The 20,612-nt window shown below is 38.9% G+C and overlaps 1 protein-coding gene across 1 annotated transcript in view; it reads left to right on the forward strand.

The window, feature by feature from the left end:
* PCDH15 (protocadherin related 15) overlaps nucleotides 1-20,612 on the forward strand; it is a 741,840-nt gene that overhangs the window by 261,347 nt on the left and 459,881 nt on the right. The window contains exon 3 of the mRNA XM_049646661.1: nucleotides 3,198-3,358. Coding sequence (XP_049502618.1) covers nucleotides 3,198-3,358 — 161 coding nt within the window. The remainder of the gene's footprint in view (nucleotides 1-3,197; nucleotides 3,359-20,612) is intronic.

Genomic DNA, 20,612 nt, shown 5'->3' on the forward strand with positions numbered 1-20,612 from the left:
TCCTCGTCCTCCTCGTCCTCCTCGTCCTCCTCGTCCTCCTCGTCCTCCTCGTCCTCCTCGTCGTCGTCGTCCTCCTCCTCCTCCTCCTCCTCCTCCTCATCCTGGTCCTCGTCCTCGTCCTCGTCCTCCTCCTCCTTCTTTTGAAAAATATTGCCCTTTGTGTCATGCCTCCTTCAGCCATGCTCCATTCTCTCTGGTTCTCCAAACTTTTGCTGTAAGGTAACATGGCTTGTGAAAGTATTGAGAGATTTTGGCAACATGAAGGCATATTCTGGTGAAAGAGAAGAGAAGCTCTTCCTCTGTCACCATACCAGCACTAGGACCAGTTACTGATGAGTCCCAGTCACCAAAACCACAGAGCTGACAAGGAAGCAAGAAAACAGTTAGATTTTCTCCATGAAAATAAAAAAAAAAAAAAAAATTACATAAAGTATAAGTCCAGATACGTTGTTTTAGTTTCACTGTGTGAATTGTCATTAACATAATGATTACACCTTCCTCTGGTTACAACCCATTTGGACCGTAAAGGGGAGCTCACTGCCCCATCCTTCCATGTGTCCCCATGGTGTGTCCCCGTGCCTTCAGACACTGCTGCCCCTGCAGTGATGCATGGGTGAGTCAAGGCATAAACCTCCTGTTAGTTCACCTGCTATTGTACATTCCTTTGTTTATTTTTATTTATCTAAACCCAAGTTAGTTCACATACAGTGTAGTATTAGTTTCAGGAGTAGGGGCGCCTGGGTGGCTCAGTTGGTTATGTGTCCGCCTTCAGCTCAGGTCATGATCTCACAGTTTGTGGATTCAAGCCCTGCGTCGGGCTCTGTGCTGACAGCTCAGAGCCTGGAGCCTGCTTTGGATTCTGTGTCTCCCTCTGTCTCTGCCCCTCCCCCACTCATTCATTCATTCTCTCTCTCTCAAAAATAAATAAAGATTTAAAACAATTAATAAAAAATGGAGTAGAACCAGTGATTCATCACTTACATGTAACACCCAGTGTTCATCCCGAAAAGTGCCCTCCTTAATACCCATCACCCATTTGGCCCATCCCTCACCCACCTGCCCTCCAGCAACCCTGTTTGTTGTCTGTATTTGAGTCTCTTATGACTTGCCTCCCTCCCTGTTTTTATATTATTTTTACTTCCCTTCCCCTATGTTCATCTGTTTTGTATCTTAAATTCCACATATGTATGAAATCATATGATATTTGTCTTTCTATGACTGACTGATTTCACTTAGCATAATACACTCTAGTTCCATCCACGTTTTTGCAAATGCCAAGATTACATTCTTTTTGATTGCCTAGTAATACTCCATTGTATCTCTTATGGTTTGCCTCCCTCTCTATTTTTATTTTATTTAAACAGAAAATAGAATCCCATTGACTTCCCTAATATTGAAAGTACTTACCACATAATTTTTAAGGGTTAGTTATATGAATTATTTGTAAATAAGTGTGTACTTGAGCCTTGAACATATTACTAGGTCAGAAAATGCCATCATTGGGACCCCTGGGTGGCTCAATCATTTGAGTGTCTGACTCTTGATTTCCGCTCAGGTCATGATCTCACAGTTCATGTATTCGAGCCCCTTGTAGTGCTCTAGGCTGACAGCATAAAGCCTACTTGGGATTTTCTCCCTCCCTCTCTCTCTGCCCCTCCACCCCTAGCACTCTTTTCTTTTGCTCAAGATAAATAAACTTAAAAAAAAGAAAAGAAAATGCCATCATTGTCAGACTGTACTTTTGGATGTATTATCTGTAGCTAGTCATTTGCCATTTCAAAAAAAAAAAATAGAAGAATCACTTTCACTCAATTTTTATATCTATGTGTACTAGTATGTGGAAAAAGTAGAAGGAAATAATCTTCACTTAGACATGCATTTGTGTGTGTGTGTTTAATCATTATTCAGATTTATTGTTACAGAAGAACAATTGTTCCTTTCGACATTCCCTAGGCAGGTAAAACTGACTGATAATAATGTTATAAAGAAATATTACAGCTATTACTATTGTTATTATTACTATTACTATTACTATTAATTTGCTGAGAAAATCTTCCAAAGAGACCCCCCCCTTTATTTGTAACTATACAATGATATAGCATTTGGGCCTTAAGAAAATGCAGCTGTCACATTTTGCATTATTATTCAAGCTAGATTTATATTTATGGATTATCTATATATTATTGTGTGTTATCCTGAGGCAATGGGTTCTGTAGATATTCCATTTATTCTAATGTTTTTCGGGGGGTACATTTTTATTTGCATAGCCACATCTTTTCTAGATGCCATAATTTTAATAAAATGGATGGGCTGAAAATGATTGCCCTAAGCTATAGTGCACTACTCTTTGGCAAAGGGATTGTTGGTGTGTGTGTGGGCGGGGGGGGGGGTGCGGAATGGGATTTGAATTGCATCAGTGCTGTTTGCATCCAACTTGTAAAATGCATGGAATCTTTAACAAAATAGGGAAGATTGGAGATGTCCTGTCTTTTCAACTCATCCAACAAATGTCCACAATTTAGCCTGCCGAAAGGATAATAAGAAAGCAAGCATCACAATGCCACATTGGACTAGCATGTTGTTCTGGTCAAGCACCCCAGACGTGTCTTAAAGAAGAATGGACTCAGTCATGGGTCTGCACACTACTTTTGACTTTCACATTGAGATTTATGTTTTATGGATTTGCTCTAAGATGAAAGAAGAAAGAAGCAGTTCTCACCATGGGAGACCCTGCTACTTCTTTATCTCTTCCTTTTCTTCCTCTCTCTTATTTTCAGGACATCTCTTTTCATATCGGAAGTCTTACTGAGTGAACTGAAGTATCAGCCTCTGTTACTTCAGGATCTCCTTTTGTTCAGGGTGAAACCCAGTGATGGCTCCTGTGAGAAGCGATGGACAGGGAGGGGAGCAGGTTTAAGTTGTCCAAAGGGAAACAAGAAATAGATGATGAAACTCACCAAGTGGCTGAATCTCTGCCTGCCACCCTCATCTCCAAATAAACATCATTTATAAATAGTGGAATAAAGGTGATTTTCACCCTTTTGAAACAGGACGTCTTCTGTATCATGCCAGATGTTACGTTGGATGTTTTTTGCTTTAAAACAGACTTGCCGGTCAGCTGGCATTTAAGCGTATGATCTTGTTAAAGATGCTGTACAAGTAGGATATGTCTTCAAATAACTGTCTCTGGCCTGCAGGTACGATTCTGGTGGATAACATGCTGATCAAAGGGACTGCGGGAGGACCAGACCCCACCATCGAACTTTCCTTAAAGGACAACGTGGATTACTGGGTGTTGCTGGACCCCGTCAAGCAAATGCTCTTTCTGAACAGCACGGGCAGAGTTCTGGATAGAGACGTTAGTGACTCTTTTTTCCTTTTGTCCCTGTGTTACAACCTTACTATAGTTTTCATCACTGCATGTGTTTGTTGAGGATGATCTCGGACTTTCTTTATATGATTTGAGATTCTTTTCTGTGCTTATCAACAAAAACATTTGTTTAACTCCTTGAAGGAAGAATAAGAAGGGGAGGGGCCATCTGTGTCTGGGAGAATGATTGTATTTCCCTCTGACCCCCAGGAACGCGTGGAGGGTAGATGTTCACACTAAGGAGTGGTGACTTTGGAAGAGCAGGGGAGGCAGAGCGAGGGCCCACGCCAGAGTGTGGGCGTGCAGCAGGTGTTGCTTGAGGATGCAGAGTGACAGGAAGAGCACAGGGGCTGCCGTCACTAGGAGTGAGCATGGGGTGAGGGGTGGGTTTGTGGCCGTGCGCGTGCAGGGCTGGGGAAAAATCAAAAGAAGGTGAGCGTGAGTTTCCTGGCGATGTGCCAGTCCAGCTGTGACCTAAGCAGTAAGGCAGCCTGACCTACGTATTGTGTCATGAAGAATAGCTCAGCTACCAAAGCTGCTGAATGTCTCATTTCCGAAAAAGTGGGAAGACTTGGGTAGATTTATGTAGGCTTCTAAGTGTTGAGTGCAGAGATGAGTGTGCGTGTGCGTGCATGTGGCCGGGCGTGCACGACAGTAATTGTGCAGGACCTTGGGAGTACATCTAAACATGTGTGTACTCCCAAAGTTCCAGGTCATGAAATCCAAATGTCAGACCCTCAGCGTAATGAACCTGAATCATCTCCCTGCATCACTCAGATTTATGATCCGCTCTACAATACGGTGTGTGGAGTGGATGACCCCTGACGTAGTTCATGTCTAAAATTCGGAGTCTCTTAGAGCTTTGCGGTCAGGGGGTGGGTGGGAGGGTATAGGACAGGATGGGTTGTCTTTGTCCACTTGGGGGCCCCACACGCAGCTGACTGAGCAGATGTGAAGCACCGGTGGCAGTGGACAGTATGAGTGACACTGTCAGGCTCAACATGGGGGAAAAAGTCAGCCTGGATGCTGCCCCCGGTCCCCCACCACCCCCTACTGACTGCTGTTTATACCCCACACTTTGCAATTTTGGCCGGGCGGCTATGAGAGTATAAAATGGAATGGGAACCATTATTATCTATTATCGTAGCTTAATTTACTTCCTAAGTCATAACTTTTGTGACAGTAGTGTGGATAATGGCACCCAGGCTGCACCAGTGCCCCCAACTGCGACCATACAGGCTCCCTTTCCTGGCCTTCATTAGGGGCATTCACATCCACGTCACATGGATTTCATTATGTAACCTGTTAGGAGAATTATAGAATACTCATCTAGACCACTGTTATTTTATACTGTTTCCTTTTCTTAAAATCACCTACTACCTAAGTATAATAATTTACTAGTTTACTGGCAAATTACTTTCTTTTTGACACCATTTTTTTCATGTGATATTAAAAGCACAAGTTCTAGAGTGAATGAGTAGAGACAAAGGATATACTTCAGTATAAATAAATGGTGTTCTGTGTCTCCAACCTAAAACATTATTTAATTACTTACTAAAGATTGCCTTTACCTTCAGAAAAAAGTATCTGCTTCCCTAGTATTATTTTTTATTTCTAATAAGGGCAGCATTTATTGGACATTGGCTCAACTGAAACAGTACCGTGGGAATACACTTAAAATTGTTTGACTTAAAAGTAATAATTGCAAAAAATGTGAATGAATACAGTTTATGTGTTCATCTGGGCTGATTTTTGGTTTATTTATTTATTTTTGAGGGACAGAGCAAGCAAGAGAGAGAGAGAGAGAGAGAGAGAGAGAGAGAGAGGGAAACACAAGCAGGGGAGGGGCAGAGAGAGAGAATCCCAAACAGGATCCTTACTCTCAGCACACAGCCCAATGTGGGGCTCAACCCCATGAACTGTGAGATCATTACCTGAGCTAAAATCAGGATTCAGATGCTTAACCAAATGAGCCACCCAAGTGCCCCAGGCTATTTTCATTTTTTAGACACGATAATAAAGCTAATTTCCACCTACTTAAAATGTTCCTTGGACTGGGAATGGTATGGTCAAGTTAAACTTGCCAAGATATTTCCTAAATTAAAGTGTTGTCAGTGGATACTTACCTGAATTATCTAAAGATGCAGATTAGAACATCTAAAGAATATTAAGTGTGAAATGAATATTGCAGAGGAAAATCTATAAACGAAAAGCAAAACATATGCTCACGTAGGTGCGACATATTAGCAACTTGGCAAACAAATTCATTGGAATAACGGGAAGAAATAAGTAAAAGACATGATGATAGTACATATGAGGTCAAGGTTAGGTTCACTAAATACAGTATGTACTTTCAATGTAGTATTTTTTAGAGTTTGCTGATTACAGATGCTTTACAGAATCTTTGGATTTTAGAGGCGGAAGGACTCTTAAAGTTTTGCTAATTCAATTTTTTTTCCCATAATCTGTGCAGTAGATTTTGAACCAGTGAGTCTTTAACATTTAGCACTTGCCTGTGGTGAAATGAGAATAATAAAACAATGGGGTGATTTTGTTTATTTATTTTTGTCTCCAAAGCTAAGTGTGTTCATTTTATTCTGATATCATGCCCTCTTTGCATTTTTTATTTTCTGTGGACCTTGTAGATTATAGATGGCTTTTGCTCTAAAAAAAAATAACGTTTATTTATTTTTGAGAGAGAGAGAGACAGAGCATGAGCAGGGTAGGGGCAGAGAGAGAGAGAGAGAGAGAGAGAGCGAGCGAGCCAGTGAGCAGAATTGGAAGCAGGCTCCAAGCTTCAAGCTGTCACCACAGAGCCCGACGTGGGACTCAAACCTACTGACTGTGAGATCATGACCCAAGCCAGAGTCGGATGCTTAATCAACTGAGCCACCCAGGCGCCCCTATGGCTTTTGCTTTTTGAAATTCTTTCTTAAAGAAAGAAAAGATTATCTATCTCATGTTAGCTTTCCATGGTTTTTGCTGGCTTGTTCTTTTCTGGTATGTTGTTGTTGTATATTTGACTCGCCTGCTGCTCTAGTGTGCTGTGTTTAGGTGAAGAGAGTCTAAGTCCACGCAGCTAATTAACTAGTTCGCCATGCTGCCCAACAATTGGTCTTTGGTGTCAGGTAATTCTTCTTGGATAAATGTGTGAGATGGATTTAAGCGAAGCATCAGAAGTCTAAGTGTAAACATAGTAAAAAGAGAAATGTGGAAGAAGTAAGAAGTGTAAGAATAAGAGTAACAGTGTGTAGTGTCAACCTGCTAGCTGGTAATGGGGGCCATCGAGTTAAAGAGTGACCATGAAAGGGGAAAAGAATAGTTTGATATAAAAAAAAAAAAAACCTGCCAAATCTTTATAATATAACAGAAATGAATTGTGTCATTAAGAAATATTTTCTTGGGCACCCATGTGTCTCAGCTGGTTAAACAACAGACTTCATCTCAGGTTATGACTCACGGTTTATGAGTAAAGCCCCACATCAGGCTCTGTGCTAGTAGCTTTGAATCCTCTCCCCCCACCCCCCAAAATAAATAAATAAACTTAAAAAACAAAAAGAACTATTTCCTTGGAGGCTCACTGTATTGCTGGTTACTAAGTTTTGATGAGCCAAGGAAATAATGATAGGCTGAAATCAGTCTTTCATTGGTGGATTTGTTATTAAGTCTTCATTTTGGGGAGATAGAGCACTTAGGATTACCATCAAATCTATGGACTCATTTCTCAAGAAAAAGCTTATTTTCACATGAATAAATTGCCACCAAATTCAAGAGTTTCACTAACTACCAAGGTTACCTAGACCCCAGGTTATAGGTTTTGCCTTGGGAAAGCATCTTCCTACTTTTCTTACTCTTAAATTGTTAAGAGGGTTTTACATCTCAAAATCAGTAATTGTAAACAGAAGCAAGAAAAGGAGCTGTTGGCTGTACTTTCATATCTATACTTTCATATAGCAGCCCACTAGAGTAACTGGCTGTGGTCCTAATGCTTTCCTGAGCCATTAGATGCCTGCCACGTTTTCCATAATAGAAAGTGATCTCCATGTGACTCGGAAAAAATAAATCTCAGTATAAGCTCTTGCTTCAATGCAGCTTACTATGTCCTATATTAATCTTTGAATTTTTTAAATTCTTGTGAATTGCTTTCTCTGACGCCATGACACTTTTACGGCTTTATTCATCAAAGTCTAAAGGTGTTTATTCTGAAAATTCTTAACCCAGCGCCCATCTGTTTTATGTGAAGCACAGACTATTGCTGCTAGTAAAGGAGTGTGGTAAACCCATGTTTTCAGTCCAAATCCAATCACAACTGGAAATTTTAATTTTATTTAACAGTAAAATAATATCAGCTTATGGCACACATATCAGAAAATAAAAATCATATGTGCAAACATTATTTTCCATCTAAGGAAAATATTTAATATTTATCCTGCTGTATATTATTTCAAACATATATATGTGTTGGTATGTGTCTTTATAGTATCACACTGGGTATGATGTTTCAGCCTTTTTTAATGTGATTTGTAATAGACTTCCTTTCATGTGAATGAATGTATATATAATCATTTTTACTGGCTGCATAGTGTTTCATTGGATGAATAAATCGAGATTCTTTTTCAAAACAGTCTCCTATTTTGGACATCAAGTTGGAAGTTATTGATGATTTTCTTTTCTTGCCGTATCTTTGTCCAGTTTTGATATCAGGGTAATGCTGGCCACATTAAATGAGTTTAAAAGAATTCCCCCTTCTATCTTGGAAGAGTTTGAGATGGATTGGTCTCCATTTGTCTTTGAATGCTTGGTAGGATAGAGCAGAAAAGCCATCTAGTCCTGGACTTTTATTTGTTGGGAGGGTTTTGATGACTGATTCTATTTCCATGCTAGTAATCATTCTGTTCAGATTTTCTATTTCCTCATTATTCAGTCCTGTTAGATGGTATATTTCTAGGAGTTTGTCCATTTCTTCCAGTATGCCCAATTTGTTGAGACATAATTATTCATAGTAGTCTCTTCTGATCCTTTGAGATATCAGATGTAATGTCTTCTTGTTTCTATTTTTTTTAATATACGAAATTCATTGTCAAATTGGTTTCCATACAACACCCAGTGCTCATCCCAAAAGATGCCCTCTTCAATACATATCACCCACCCTCCCTCCCTCTCCCCCATCAACCCTCAGTTTGTTCTCAGTTTTTAACAGTCTCTTATGCTTTAGCTCTCTCCCACTCCAACTTCTTTTTTTTCCTTCCCCTCCCCCATGGGTTTCTGTTAAGTTTCATACATATCTTTCTCTGTATGGCTTATTTCACTTAGCATAACACTCTCCAGTTCCATCCATGTTGCTACAAAAGGCCATATTTCATTCTTTCTCATTGCCACGTAGTACTCCATTGTGTATATAAACCACAATTTCTTAAAATTATTTTAATGTTTTATTTTATTTTTGAGACAGAGAGAGACAGAGCATAAACAGGGGAGGGTCAGAGAGAGGGAGACGCAGAATCTGAAACAGGCTCCAGGCTCTGAGCTGTCAGCACAGAGCCCGATGCGGGGCTCGAACCCACGGATTGCGAGATCATGACCTGAGCCGAAGACGGCCGCTTAACCGACTGAACCACCCAGGCGCCCCAAACCACAATTTCTTTATCCATTCATCAGTTGATGGACATTTAGGCTCTTTCCATAATTTGGCTATTGTTGAGAGTGCTGCTATAAACATTGGGGTAAAAGTGCCCCTATGCATCAGCACTCCTGTATCCCTTGGGTAAATTCCCAGCAGGGCTATTGCTGGGTCGTAGGGTAGATCTATTTTTAATTTTTGAAGAACCTCCACACTGTTCTCTAGAGCGGCTGCACCAGTTTGCATTCCCACCAACAGTGCAAGAGGGTTCCCGTTTCTCCACATCCCTGCCAGCATCTATAGTCTCCTGATTTATTCATTTTGGCCACTCTGACCGGCATGAGGTGATATCTGAGTGTGGTTTTGATTTGTATTTCCCTGATGAGGAGCGACGTTGAGCATCTTTTCATGTGCCTGTTGGCCCTCCGGATGTCTTCTTTAGAGAAGTGTCTATTCATGTTTTCTGCCCATTTCTTCACTGGATTATTTGTTTTTTGGGTGTGGAGTTTGGTGAGCTCTTTATAGATTTTGGATACCAGCCCTTTGTCCGATATGTCATTTGCAAATACCTTTTCCCATTCCGTTGGTTGCCTTTTAGTTTTGTTGATTGTTTCCTTTGCTGTGCAGAAGCTTTTTATCTTCATGAGTTCCCAATAGTTCATTTTTGCTTTTAATTCCCTTGTCTTCGGGGATGTGTCAAGTAAGAAATTGCTATGGCTGAGGTCAGAGAGCTCTTTTCCTGTTTTCTCCTCTAGGGTTTTGATGGTTTCTTGTCTCACATTCAGGTCCTTTATCCATTTTGAGTTTATTTTTGTGAATGGTGTGAAAAAGTAGTCTAGTTCCAACCTTCTGCATGTTGCTGTCCAGTTCTCCCAGCACCATTTGTTAAAGAGACTGTCTTTTTTCCATTGGATGTTCTTTCCTGCTTTGTCAAAGATTAGTTGGCCATACGTTTGTGGGTCTAGTTCTGGGGTTTCTATTCTATTCCGTTGGTCTACGTGTCTGTTTTTGTGTCAATACCATGCTCTCTTGATGATGACAGCTTTGTAGTAGAGGCTAAAGTCTGGGATTGTGATGCCTCCTGCTTTGGCCGTCTTCTTCAAAAGTACTTTGGCTATTCGGGGCCTTTTGTGTTTCCATATGAATTTTAGGATTGCTTGTTCTAGTTTCGAAAGAATGCTGGTGCAATTTTGAGTGGGATTGCATTGAATGTGTAGATAGCTTTGGATAGTAATGACATTTTGACAATATTTATTCTTCCAACCCATGAGCATGGAATGTTTTTCCGTTTCTTTTTATCTTCTTCAATTTCCTTCATAAGCTTTCTTTGGTTTCAGCATACAGATCTTTTACATCTTTGGTTAGATTTATTCCTAGGTATTTTATGCTTCTTGGTGCAATTATGAATGGGATCAGTTTCTTTATTTGTCTTTCTGTTGCTTCATTGTTAGTGTATAGGAATGCAACTGATTTCTGTACATTGATTTTGTATCCTGCAACTTTGCCGAATTCATGTATCAGTTCTAGCAGACTTTTGGTGGAGTCTGTGGGATTTTCCATGTACAATATCATGTCATCTGCAAAAAGTGAAAGCTTAACTTCATCTTTGCCAATTTTTATGCGTTTCATTTCCTTTTGTTGTCTGATTGCTGATGCTAGAATTTCCCACACTATGTTAAACAACAGCAGTGAGAGCAGTAAGACAGCATCCCTGTCGTGTTCCTGATCTCAGGGAAAAAGCTCTCAGTTTTTCCCCATTGAGGATGATGTTAGCTGTGGGTTTTCATAAATGGATTTTATGATGTTTAAGTATGTTCCTTCTATCCCGACTTTCTCAAGGGTTTTCATTAAGAAAGGATGGTGAATTTTGTCAAATGCTTTTTCTGCATCGATTGACAGGATCATATGGTTCTTATCTTTTCTTTTATTAATGTGATGTATCACATTGATTGATTTGTGAATGTTGAACCAGTCCTGCAGCCCAGGAATGAATCCCACTTGATCATGGTGAATAATTCTTTTTATATGCTGTTGAATTCTATTTGCTAGTATCTTATTGAGAATGTTTGCATCCATATTCATCAGGGATATTGGCCTGTAGTTCTCTTTTTTTACTGGGTCTCTGTCTGGTTTAGGAATCAGAGTAATACTGGCTTCATAGAATGAGTCTGGAAGTTTTCCTTCGCTTTCTATTTTTTGGAATAGCTTGAGAAGGATAGGTATTATCTCTGCTTTAAACGTCTGGTAGAACTCCCCTGGGAAGCCATCTGGTCCTGAACTCTTATTTGTTGGGAGGTTTTTGATAACTGATTCAATTTCTTTGCTGGTTACGGGTCTGCTCAAGCTTTCTATTTCCTCCTGATTGAGTTTTGGAAGTGTGTGGGTGTTTAGGAATTTGTCCGTTTCTTCTAGGTTGTCCAGTTTGTTGGCATATAATTTTTCATAGTACTCCCTGATAATTGCTTGTATCTCTGAAGGATTGGTTGTATTCATTCCATTTTCATTCATGATTTTATCTATTTGGGTCATCTCCCTTTTCTTTTTGAGAAGCCTGGCTAGAGGTTTATCAATTTTGTTTATTTTTTCAAAAAACCAACTCTTGGTTTCATTGATCTGCTCTACAGTTTTTTTAGATTCTGTATTGTTTATTTCTGGTCTGATCTTTGTTATTTCTCTTCTTCTGCTGGTTTAGGGTGTCTTTGCTGTTCTGCTTCTATTTCCTTTAGGTGTGCTGTTAGATTTTGTATTTGGGATTTTTCTTGTTTCTTGATATAGGCCTGGATTGCAATGTATTTTCCTCTCAGGACTGCCTTCACTGCATCCCAAAGCATTTGGATTATTGTATTTTCATTTTCGTTTGTTTCCATATATTTTTTAAATTCTTCTCTAATTGTCTGGTTGACGCATTCATTCTTTAGTAGGGTGTTCTTTAACCTCCCTGCCTTTGGAGGTTTTCCAGACTTTTTCATGTGGTTGATTTCAAGCTTCATAGCATTGTGGTCTGAAAGTATGCATGGTATGATCTCAATTTTTGTATACTTATGAAGGGCTGTTTTGTGACCCAATATATGATCTATCTTGGAGAATGTTCCATGTGCACTCGAGGAGAAAGTATATTCTGTTGCTTTGGGATGCAAAGTTCTAAATAGATCTGTCAAGTCCATCTGATCCAATGTATCATTCAGGGCCCTTGTTTCTTTATTGACCGTGTGTCTAGATGATCTATCCATTTCTGTAAGTGGGGTGTTAAAGTCCCCTGCAATTACCACGTTCTTATCAATAAGGTTGCTTATGTTTGTGAGTAATTGTTGTATATATTTGGGGACTCCCATATTCAGCGCATAGACATTTATAATTGTTAGCTTTTCCTGATGGATAGACCCTGTAATTATTATATAATGCCCTTCTTCATCTCTTGTTACAGCCTTTAATTTAAAGTCTAGTTTGTCTGATAAAAGTATGGCTACTCCAGCTTTCTTATGACTTCCAGTGGCATGATAAATAGTTCTTCATCCCCTCACTTTCAATCTATAGGTGTCCTCAGGTCTAAAATGAGTCTCTTGTAGACAGCAAATAGATGGGTCTTGTTTTTTTTTATCCATTCTGATACCCTATGTCTTTTGGTTGGAGCATTTAGTCCATTTACATTCAGTGTTATAGAAAGATATGGGTTTAGAATCATTGTGATATCTGTAGGTTTCATGCTTGTAGCAATGTCTCTGGTACTTTGTCTCACAGGATCCCCCTTAGGATCTCTTGTAGGGCTGGTTTGGTTTAGTGGTGATGAATTCCTTCAGTTTTTGTTTGTGTGGGAAGACCTTTATCTCTCCTTCTATTCTAAATGACAGCTTTGCTGGATAAAGGATTCTCGGCTGCATATTTTTTCTGCTCATCACATTGAAGATCTCCTGCCAATCCTTTCTGGCCTGCCAAGTTTCAAAAGAGAGGTCTGTCACGAGTCTTATCGGTCTCCCTTTATATGTTAGAGCATGTTTATCCCCAGATGCTTTCAGAATTTTCTCTTGTTTCTAATTGTGTTTATTTGAATCCTCTTTTTTGTTTTTGTTTTTTTTTCCCCATTGGTGAGTCCAGCTCAAAGTGGCTCAATTTTGTTACTCTTATCGAAGAAAGCTGTTAGTTTGGTTGTTCTTTTCTGTTGTCTTTTAGTCTCTATTTCATTTATTTCCAATCTGAAATTTGTTATTTTCTCTCTTCTACTAACTTTGGATTTCATTTGCTCTTCTTTTTCTAGTTCATTTAGATGTAAAGTGAGATTATTTATTTGAGATTTTTCTTATCTTTTGATGTAGGCATTTATGAACTTCACTTTTAGCACTGCTTTTGCTGTATCTCGTCAGTTTTGGTACATTGTATTTCTACTTTCAATTGTCTCAAGGTATTTTTTTTTATTTCTCTTTTCATTTTTTTTCTTTGGTCCTCTGGGTTTTCAGTTGCATGTAGTTTAATATCCACTGTATATGAATTTTCTAGTTTTCTTCTTATAATTGATTTCTAGTTTTATACCATTGTGGTTGGAAAGGACACGATACAGTTTCAATATTCCTATATTTATTAATGCTCATTTTATGGCTTACCATGTGATCTATCTTGGAGAAAGTTCCCTGTGCACTTGAGAAGAAGTATATTCAGTTGCTCTTGAATAGAAGATTCTGTATGTGTCTAAGTCCCTCTGGTCTAATGGGTCGTTCAAGGCCGATGTTTCCTTAATGATTCTCTGTCTGAGTGATCTATGCATTGATGTAAGTGGGGCATTAAAGTCCCCTACCATTATTGTTTTGCTGTCTATTTTTCCCTTTATGTCTGTGAATATTTACTTTATAAATTTAGGTGCTCTTATGTTGTGTGCATAAATGTTTACAAATGTCATATCCTCGTGTTGGACTGACCTCATTATCATTATTAATGTCTTTCTCTGTCTCTTATTACAGTCTGTGTTTTGAAGTCTTTTTTTCTTTTTTCTTTTTTTTTTTTTTTTTTTATTTTTTTTTAACGTTTATTTATTTTTGAGACAGAGAGAGACAGAGCATGAACAGGGGAGGAGCACAGAGAGAGGGAGACACAGAATCTGAAACAGGCTCCAGGCTCTGAGCTGTCAGCACAGAGCCCGATGCGGGGCTCGAACTCACGGACCGTGAGATCATGACCTGAGCTGAAGTCGGACGCTTAACCGACGAGCCACCCAGGCGCCCCTTTTTTTCTTTTTTCTGATATAATACAGCTTATCCTGCATCCGATTAGTTTCCTGATGTGCAGTCACTTAGATTGTTGCCAAAAGTCTTTGTGTTGTTTATTTCGTGAGTATAATGAATCATCACAAAAAATGTAGGGATGCTCTGAATAGCAAAACAGAGCCCACAATCAGGGGTTCACCCTACTAACAATGCCAAAGCTCCATATTATGGTCACTAGGGTAGAATTCATTTTAGTGTTTCTTAGGGGAAAGTTGCTCTGGAAATTTTTTATTAGTGGGATTTTTTTCCATGGAGCTTTTCAAATACAATGATGCTTGTTTAAGTGTCTTAGCCCATCTGGGCTGCTGTAAAAAATGCCAAAGGCTGGGTGCCTTATAAACAGCAGAAACTTCTCTCTCACAGTTCCAGAGGCTGAATGTGTGAAACCAGGTGCCAGCACAGTCAGGCACAGGTCCTCTCCAGGTTGCAGACTTCTTTTATTCTTACATTGTGGAAAAGGACAAGGACTCTGTCTTAGGCCTCTGTTAGAAGGGTGTTAATCTCATCACCTAGTCACCTGATTCATGTTGTTAAAGGGGGAATAAGAAGTAGATGATGAAACTCACCAAGTATTAGAATTTCTGTCTTTTACCTTCACCCCCTCCCTAAAATTTATTTTATGAGTAGCATAATAAAGGTGTGTTTACCATTGTTAAATTATGCCTAAAGTTGAATAAATTCTGCATTGAGACATACTTTGTTTTCTCTTTTTTTTTTTAATTTTTTTTAATGTTTATTTATTTTTGAGACGGAGAGAGACAGAGCATGAACGGGGGAGGGTCAGAGAGAGGGAGACACAGAATCCGAAACAGGCTCCAGGCTGTCAGCACAGAGCCCGATGTTGGGCTCGAACCCACGGACCACAAGATCGTGACCTGAGCTGAAGTCGGCCGCTCAACCGACTGAGCCACCCAGGTGCCCCGAGACATACTTTCAAGTGAGCCAAAGACCCCACCTCCTAATACCATCACATTGATCATTAGTATTGCCACATGTGAATTTGGGAGGGCCAGAACATACAAACACTTGCACAGGATTATTCTTATTTTATTCAAAATTCTTTGTCTTATAAGGAAGGCACAAAAATGCCTTCAAATTAGCTGAAGTTGATTGGTGAAAAATATTAAGAATATCAACATCATAGGTGCACCTGGGTGGCTTAGTTAGGTGCCCGACTCAACTCAGGTCTTGATGTCAGGGATGTGGGTTCAAGCCCTGCTTCGGGTTTGTTGTTGGGCATGAAACCTACTAAAAAGAAAAAAAAAAAAAGGAATATCAACATCACAGAAATGAGAAATAATTTGATTCTTTTTTGTATTGTATTGAATATTGTAAATTTGCCAGGGACAGAGGAAACTATTTGTTCTTGGACCACATGATCTGTACATTTCTTTGTGTATGTGCTGTGTTTCCTTCTTCCTACAGTTCAGAGTCCTCTGTGTATTTCTAATTCTCTCACCCCATTTCTTTGGTTGTATGTGGCTTTTTCTCTTACCAGCGTCCGCTCTGTTGCACCAGGCCCTGTACACTTTTAATGGAAAATGACCACAGTTACTGTGTTTTATCTAATTGATGAGAGAGAGCATCTAAATCCTCACAGGCTTGACTCAGTTACAGCCGGGGGAGCCAGGCGCGGCCACACGGTACATCCTTCTTCCACCTGTTCCTTCTGCGGTAGTGAGGGGAAAGTGTGTGTTCCAGAGAAGGAATTCTAAAACATGTCTTCTGTGCTTTGTTCAATGAGGCCATAAACTATCTCTTAATGGAAACATTTGGGCAGTTATGGCCACCTAGAACTAAAAGAAAATTTAATAGGAATAGATGCACATTTTTAAGATTGAATGCTAAAAAAAATAAGCTAATAAACAAATGATCCCTACAAAAATTTCCAAGGATAAAAATAATCTTTAAAACTTCTCCAGCCTCCAATGTTTGCATTTAATTAGAAAACTTGTATATGACATTGTATATGACTTTTGACAATTTTTAAGCTTTGTCCATAGGTCTTTCCCTCATGGTCATTATTTTTTATTCCCTATTTTTATTTCAGTTTACTAAAGTTACCTCGATTTTCTTCATGAAAAAGAGAGACAGAGAAGGAGAAGGTGTAAAATGAAGAGTCACGAATGATAAAATAACCAAAACATGTCTGGCATGAAAATTAGGTCTCAGTAATGAAGGAGCATCACAGTCAAAATGATGGTCCCCCTTGGCCAATATTACCTGGTCACTGTTGGGCATAATTGTCATAATGACATCAATGACTAAACAGTAATAGAAAGAAAAATAGGATTGTGGCATGGTCTTATTATACTTATCTCAAAACTCTGGAAAAACTTTCATAGCTTGACCAGAGAGAAATCATGTTGGTGGAAATCCCCAACATCTTACCTTCTCCTCTTTCAGACTCTAAGTTCACAGCTGTACAGAGAGCACGAACTCTCACGCCTGTGCCTGAGCCAGTGTCCCCGTGACTACCAAGCTGCCTGCTTTCACTTCCACGGAGTCATCCTGATGGCTCGCACTTGGACTTTGGGACAGTCTCCTAATAGTCCTCTCAGCATATGTCAAGACTCAACCTGTTTTACATTCAAACACAGTTCTGACCTTGTCAACAGATGACTTTTCGTTGCTATTATGCCTTCCCTGATATTCTTTTATCTCTGTGATTAGAATCTACCTTTAGCCTTGGCCATCAGTTGAATGTTATCTACTACCAAGACACGCCTTACATGCCACTCCCTACGTAAAATATTCCTTTAAAAAAATTTTATTGTATATTTTTTAATTGGGAGAGAGAGAGAGAGAGAACAAGTGGGGCAGGAGCAGAGAGAGAAATTTCCAACTAGGTTCCCTGCTCAGCACAGAGCCCAATGCAGGGATCAATCTCATGAACTATGAGATCATGACCTGAGCCAAAATCAAGAGTCAGGCGCTTAACCAACTGAGCCACCCAGGCACCCCCTACATATCATAGTTCTTAATGTTACACTGTTATGAAATTTCTTGCTCTAAACTCTAAAGTCTTCAAAACTCTTTGACTTGCATTGTATTTAAGTTCATCTCACATCAATTTTATGGGATTTGCTTACCTCACATCATATTAATCCTAACTCACATTGAACTTTGAATTTAATAAATACAAGTCAATAAACTGAATGCCCTTAATAGTTGATTATAAAAAATTTATCGGGGCGCCTGGGTGGCTCAGTCGGTTGAGCGTCCGACTTCGGCTCAGGTCATGGTCTTGTGGTCTGTGAGTTCAAGCCCTGTGTCAGGCTCTGTGTTGACAGCTCAGAGTCTGGAGCCTGCTTCAGATTCTGTGTCTCCCTCTCTCTCTTCTCCTCTCCCACTCATGCTCTGTTTCTCTCTCTCTCTGTCAAAAATAAATAAACATTTAAAAAATTTAAAAAAATTATCTTAATATTACATTATACCTAATTATAGTTTCAAATTGGTAATTTCTTCCTTAGTCAACTTATGTCAATATACCATTTGTTATGATTACGGAAGTTTAATTTGTGAGGGGAAACTCATAACTCCAGCCAGCCGTTTCCTTTAAGTCTTTTCATTATTTAAAAATAATTCAAAAACATACTGTGTCTTATTTCCTTTCACTGTCTTATAGTTATTTGTGAAATAATGAAGATTTTTCACTTTCTGAAAGTAGTGAGTACATAGGAAGAAAAAGCATGACAAAATCCATTCATTCCTGTGAGGATTGAGGTTGGCCTTTGCTTTAGGAGAAATAAAATCAATTCTTTTATACAGGTTTGCTAAAAACATGTTTTCTTATTAAATCAGTGAGCCCTCCAAATAACATGGTTTCTGGAGAAAACTCAATTCCCCTTGGATGTAAGATGTTTGCTACAATCAACAATGTTCACATCAATAAATTTCTTACAAAAATGACTTTGCATGTTAAATCCTAAGTTATTGTCTGAACACCTCATAATAAAATTTTAAATTTTTGTCTTTTTCAAATCACAAAACTCATACATATTTGTTGGTAATTTTTCCCTTCTTACTTTCTACCCTCAACCTTACTCTTCAAAGCTAACCTCCATCAACTGTTGGTATGTATCATTCCCAAACCTTATTTATGCGTATCAAAACTTATACTCGATATACACTAATGTATAAAAATGTGCAACTATGCCCTCAGGTATCATGTTAAACATTCATTTTCAAACTGGGGGAATAGTTGGCATGTCTAGGTATAATACAAATGGTAGTTGTTTTGAATAATTAGCCCAAAACACTTTCTACACAGGTTTTTTTTTTTTCTTCGTTGTGAAGCAATTGAAGAGAATTAGGGAAGGTAAAATTGGCTGAACAGTTGTGAAAGATAAACCAAAATTTCCCTAACAGATTCCTAAGCCTTTTGTGGTCCCCAAACTCTCACTGACTTGTAGAGCTGTACTTGCTATATTTATGACCTTATGCGGCAGAATAGAATCTATTCCAAGGCAAGATTACAATGTGTGTTATATATGAGCCGCAGGGAATTCTGGCCTTCAGCACGATCCATTATGGTTGGAATTTATTGCAAGCTAAGGTCTATCCATGCTGCTCACAGTTGCAAGGGAGCTAGAGTCGAGAGTGACAAGAGTTCCGAGTGACCTGGTTACATCTAATTTATGGGCACTTCACGGGACCAAGTAGGGGCTCAGTGCACAGTGCATTTGATTCCCTACCTGCAGAGATTGTGACCTCTCTGTCCAGTGCTAGCACTCACTACAGCATTAGAAGCTGAGAGGAAATGGGTTTGTAGGGCTCTTTTGTAATATTCAGAAGATAAATAATTTTAGAAGAACGTAATTCGCCCAAATGTCTTCCGAGAGATGCCAAGTACAAACACAGTACGAGTATTTGGTTTCCTTTGGTTGTCTTTGTGGCTTTTCCTCTTTTGCTGCTATTGTTGTTTTTACTTTACAATTGAAATACACAGGACTTGGCTCAAAAATCTATTGAAGAAAACACCTTAAAACTGATAGTAAAAAGGGAGAGACCTAATCTTTTTAAGTGATCTTTTTGCCTCGAGGTTCCTTATTTTCAATGATGTCTTGCTTGTCAGATGGTCCCTTCTATTCTGCACTGCCTTGCATTAATACAAAACCTCTACTTATATTGAAAAGAAATGCTTTGTGGTATTTTTTTATTCATTGTTGTTATTTCTTCTCTCTGAGACTACAGTGAATAAGCTTATATATCTTTTCAAAACAACCATTTAGATGTGGGGTGCATCTTGAGTGTTTTAGATTAAATATCCTCAGATTGTATCACACGTTCTCAAGGTGTTCAGACTTTACATCCTATTTGCCCATAAAATAGTGCTAACTAGAGTCTGGCCATCTCTGCATCTGATATTACTAACGAATATGAAGTTTGTACCAAGGCTCCATTGTCCGTTGACAGCATTGATGCGAAAACTCATCTCTCGCTCATCGAGATTTCACAATGATATTTTTGCATTAATGTGTGTAGCCATTTATTATACTTAGTTAATACCAATAAGGTGATTTAAATTTATTATTATAAAAATATATCATTGTGTAACCTATTATTCTGTCTTACTAAAATGATTTTGAATGTTGTCTTTTGTCATTAAATGTATGCTATATCCTTCGGAGCTTTGTGGCATTCACAGATTTTTTTACACATGACCTTAATGTCTTCATTTATGTCAGTAATTAAAAGTGGAATGAGGTATATATCAGAACACTGAGTTATATGGCACTCACCAGATAACCTCCCTGCGTATGTTAATGATTCTTCAATTGATTCTTTCTGGGTACATTTATTCAGTCTGGTACAAACAAATTAAAATGCTTTTTTTCCTTTTACACTGCGTGTAAAAATATCTCAAGATTAAATAATGTTTGCTTCAGTTTAGATACGGTTTCTACAGTATTCTTCTCACTTAGAAATGTGGCATGTGGGGTGCCTGGGTGTCTCAGTCAGTTAAGTGCCCGACTTCAGCTCGGGTCATGATCTCGCGGTCCGTGAGTTCGAGCCCCGCGTCGGGCTCTGTGCTGACGGCTCAGAGCCTGGAGCCTGTTTCGGATTCTGTGTCTCCCCCTCTCTCTGACCCTCCCCCATTCATGCTCTGTCTCTCTCTGTCTCAAAAATAAATAAATGTTAAAAAAAAATTTTTTTAAATGTGGCATGTGACATTTTTTGAACCTATGCTCACTTCCAGTAAGTGATGCTATAACTTTAAATTGGTTTCAATCCAAATATTTAATAATTTACTTCATAATCCAAAATTATAGTTTATATTTTAAAAATTCCATGTTTTTTGCTTTCTTGGGTATTTAGCTTTTTTTTATAATTAAAAAGATAATTGGGGCGCCTGGGTGGCTCAGTT

The sequence above is a fragment of the Panthera uncia genome, chromosome D2 (genome assembly GCF_023721935.1).
Source record: "Panthera uncia isolate 11264 chromosome D2, Puncia_PCG_1.0, whole genome shotgun sequence".
In the NCBI taxonomy this organism is placed as follows: Eukaryota; Metazoa; Chordata; class Mammalia; order Carnivora; family Felidae; genus Panthera; species Panthera uncia.